The 4472-nt window shown below is 42.3% G+C and overlaps 1 protein-coding gene across 1 annotated transcript; it reads right to left on the bottom strand.

Annotated features, from left to right (window-relative positions):
* Nucleotides 1-427: 427 nt before the first annotated feature.
* On the bottom strand, nt 428-2920 carry MYCFIDRAFT_150372 (uncharacterized protein). Its single transcript, XM_007924745.1, has 4 exons — nt 2454-2920; nt 2344-2399; nt 1792-2273; nt 428-1735 (listed from the first exon to the last, which is right to left on the bottom strand). The coding sequence occupies exons 1-4, from the start codon at nt 2591-2593 to the stop codon at nt 542-544; spliced, it is 1872 nt and encodes a 623-aa protein (XP_007922936.1). The 5' UTR covers nt 2594-2920; the 3' UTR covers nt 428-541.
* Nucleotides 2921-4472: the final 1552 nt, after the last annotated feature.

A 4472-nucleotide genomic window follows, 5' to 3' on the forward strand; every position in this document is an offset into this window, starting at 1 on the left:
CTCAGAGCGAGACCCTTCACCGAACGTACCTACATGCCGCGAGTGAATGAATGCTTCACGCAATAATTCCACTAGCTCGCATTCTTCGCCCAAACCCTTTTTCCTGGAACGGCCTATAAGCACGCATCTTTTTCCTTTCTGGCTGTAAGCGTCTCGACGATGGCTTGCGACTTCGATGTAGTATAAAAAATCGTGCCTACGGGTTTACGACCTTTCATTTGCAACCCGAGTCTCAGCTCAACGGCCCTCTCGTCGTCCCTAAATGCCTTCTTACTGCCGGGAATTTCTCGAATCTCAACATCGCGATCGGTCATGGCTACATGATGAAGAAGAAGAAGAAGCCAAGTATGTGCCTTTTCGTTAACCGTTATCGCGCTTAACCTATCTCGAAATGCAGCGACAACGTAGGAAGCGGACATATAGCATTGTATAACATTCGTACCTGGTAGGCACAATCACAGCTGTTATATATTCTACTCTATACACTTTTCGCCAATCGTCTACATTACTTCGCATTACTACCATAGATATTACATCTCCTCTAAATCTCCTCCCTTGCGGCATTGACCACAGCCCAGACACCATTTGCAGTATTATTAGTAAGATTAGTCTGAAGAATCTTCCCACCCTTCAAACTCCCACTCTCTACGACCCCAAAAGGTCTCTGCAACTTATTAGCGCCGCTCTTCACGGTGAAGTTTGCAATGGAAATCTCGAGGGGGTTGCGAGTATGAACAGTTGGCAGGCCAAAGTACGAAGCGTTGACCTCCTCGTAGGTGAGGTGGAGTTCAAAGTATCCTCTGTAGTAAAGATCGTTCCACTGCAGTTCTGGGTTGGCGCCGACCAGCCAGTCGCTGTAATTGTTCGCGCTCTTGATAGTGATGTTCTGGCCATATGGACAGGGCGAGGTGACCGCAGAGCCGGCGAACTCAACGCCCAGACCGCCGTTGCCATTTGAAGGAGAGTAGTCAGTGTGATCAAGCCAGACCAGATCAGACACCCAAGAAGCATGACTGTCTCCTGAGATCACGATGTTGTTTCCGATTTTGTTCTGAGTGAGGAAGTTCAATGTGCGGTTGCGGTTCGCTTGGTATCCATCCCATGCATCGTAGTCCAAGGGGTTGGTGTTTCCGAACGAAACAGACTCGTTCACTCTCGAGAACACGGTCTGAGAACCTATGACTCGCCATCTCGCACCACGGTTAGCAGATTCACCGAGTTGGTTGTAGAACCAGTTCTCTTGTCGACTTCCCATCATCGATCGCCCGGCATCGTTAGAGATGGAATGGATATAGTCGGTGTTCCAGTACAGATCAGTGATCGAGCGGTCGTACTGACGAGTGTCGAGCATAACCAGATCGAGAAGGGAGCCGATCTTGAAACTACGCCAGATGCGGAGATTGTCGTCCATCTCAACCTGACGAATTGGCATCCATTCGAAATATGCGCGTACTGCATTCATCTTGCGCTGATCGACAGAAACTCCTCCGTCCATAACGAAAGAAGCCTCGGTATTGTTCAGCTCCGAAGCGCCGTCGCGGTACGTGTTGTCAGAGACATCGTGGTCGTCCCACACCGGAATCCAAGGGAAAGACTGGTGCGAGAGTAAAAGATCCAAGTCGGTGCGGTAAGTGGCAAGTCTCTGTCGGTAGTCATCGAGGGTGTAGATGATCTTGTCGGGAACTGGAATACGGCCAATGCTGTACCCATACCCATAATCGCCATTGCCTGCGTACTGAATGCAAAATCGTCAGGTAACAATGAAGACGGGTCGTCGGGGTTCAAGCTTACCTCGTAAATGTAGTCACCAAGGTGAAGGACGAAATCGACGCTGTCCTTTCTGGCGGGATTTCCATAGGCGTTGAAGAAACCAAATGGAAAGTTGCTGCAAGAGTACACAGCAAGGCCGACCTTCGAGACGTAGTCGTTCTCGTCAGGCGTGGTCTTGGTGCGACCAAGAGGACTCTTCTTATCGCTACCACAGATATTGAACTGGTAGTAGTAGCGTGTCCATGCCGTCAGGTTTGAAGCCTCAACCTTGACAGTGTAATCAATATCACTTGAGGTGTACGCTCTTCCACTGCTTTCCACGTGCGCAAAGTCCGAATCCTTGGCCACCTTGAATTCGACACAGACTGGAGCGGTCGACACTGTCTGATTGGGGCCGTGGTTGTATAGAGGCATGTATGCGCTCACTGTCTTGTTGCTAGCCACGTCCGCGTTCATCGGCGCTACGCGAGTCCATAGTATGACGCTATCGGGGTATGGATCACCTATGAATCAAGAGCAAGTCATTAGCAAAGGTGATAAGCATCAAGACAGGCTTGAACAATCAAGGCTTACCAGAAGCCACGCCATGGGTGAAGTTGAGTTGATCCGCAGTGAATGCCTTCTCGGGCCTGCAATGCAGGTCAGCCTCAACTACCGAAATGCAATTGCGGTTGCTAGCTTACGTATTTCTCTTGTTGATTTTGTGCAGTGACAGGCCAAGGCCTGGATGGTTGTGAGATGGGGATCCATAGTTGATGTTCCTCCTCCAGCTCGCTTCTGCAAGCAGAGAACAGCCAAGGACGGACAGGATGGAGAGCTTCATCTTGGCCAGAATCTCAGGCGGAGCGAGTGAATGAAGTGTGGCCTCCCCCTCCCGCTCTCACATCTTGGGCGGTCAGCTAGTCCTTATGAATGAGCCCTGCCGCAATCAAGATTTCATCGCAGCAGAGGCGCCGGTGTCCGGTCGTGAGTGAGCTCTCCCAGGATGCCGTCGATGGCTCGAAGAAGCCGCACGGCCGATCGCGTAGAAGATGCAAAGCACCAATCATCGGCGTTGTATTATTGAGCGTTGCTTAACACCTCTTTCGTTGATTTGGCTTCCTTGGCAGCATGAGTGCTGCATCGCTAGGCGCGTGGTGCCGGTTTCTCGTGGGCCGGACGTGTGAATGGAGAAGTGAGAAAGCGGAGGCGGAGGCGGAGGTGAGGAGAACAAGAAGTCCTCGACACGTGCGTCCAGATGCTGCTGCTGGTTGGCTTCATCCCGTCATCCTTCATGTACTGCACCTTACTGTAGACAGGAACGATCTAAGCGACCATGCCTCGCATCAAAGTTGATCAAACGTGGTCGCGTATCATAGAATATGGACAGCAGACGGAGCTCTATATATGCCAGATTGTCAATGAAGAATTCACAGCGCAATCTTTGCCCCTACAAGTTCTTTTTAAAATATCTTTTTATCTAGAGGAGTTATAGCTTCATAATATAAGACAAAGATACTCTAATTTATATGTATTTTTAGAAAATGATAAAATTTCTAGTAGTTATATCCTAAGCTAATAAGCTATATAGCTTAAACTTCTAAGTAAGAGATTTTAGAATTTTAGCGTTTTCTTAAGTCTTAGTATACTATTTTTAGTAATACAAAACCTAGACCTTATAGTTTTACTTAATAAAAATCTAATTTGAGATTTTTCTCGTAATATAGCTACTATTAGTTATAAAATGTGCTCCTAGGCGGCTAGCGCGTGCCTAGAGGAGTGCGAGCGAAGCTTTCGCCTTATATATACTAAGCTAATTCGGTTCTTTAGACCTCGAAGCTAGACCTTGAAGCTATTACTATTATTATACGATTTAGTTCTATTAGAACAGTTTATTAGGAATAAGTATTTTTATATTTTTGTATTACTATTTTTCTTTTCTAGTATTTTAGATACTACTTTATTATTTTTAACTTTATATATATTACTTACTTTTATTCTAGTTTTCTCTAATTTTTTATATCTATTACTACTTTTTATATTATTAAAAAAACTATTTTTAATTTTTTTCTTTAATGTTTTACAGTTTTTCTATTTAGTATCTTACTTGTTTTACTTACCTATTTTATATTTTCTTATTTATTTTTATTATATGTTTTCTTTTTTCTAATACGTCTAAGTCCTCTTATTTATATCCTTATTTATTACTTGTTTTCTATCTTACTACTTAGTTTAGTACTAGCTTATTATTTAGTCTATTAATTAGCTTATTATTTAGTTTATTATTTACTTTGTTCTCTAGTTTTTTATTTAATCTATTATTTGCTTTATTATTTAGTTTCTTCTCTAGTTTATTATTTACCTTCTTTTTAACTTTATTATAAGTTATTTATTTACTAGAATATAATTTATTTTATTAATTGTTTAACTAATTGTTTAACTAATTGTTTAACTAATTGCTTTACTAATTGTTTAATTAATTATTTAATTAATTGCCTTACTAATTGTTCTACTATTGTTTTATTTATTGTTTTATTAATTGTTTTGTTAATTGTTTTGTTAATTGTTTTGTTAATTGTTTTATTTATCGTTTTATTAATTGGTTTATTAATTGTTTTCTTAATTGTTTTATTAATTGTTTTATTAATTGTTTTGTTAATTGTTCTATTAATTGTTTTATTAGTTGTTTTATTAGTTGGATTACTAGTCGACCTACTAGTTGT

The sequence above is a fragment of the Pseudocercospora fijiensis genome (assembly GCF_000340215.1).
Source record: "Pseudocercospora fijiensis CIRAD86 unplaced genomic scaffold MYCFIscaffold_2, whole genome shotgun sequence".
In the NCBI taxonomy this organism is placed as follows: Eukaryota; Fungi; Ascomycota; class Dothideomycetes; order Mycosphaerellales; family Mycosphaerellaceae; genus Pseudocercospora; species Pseudocercospora fijiensis.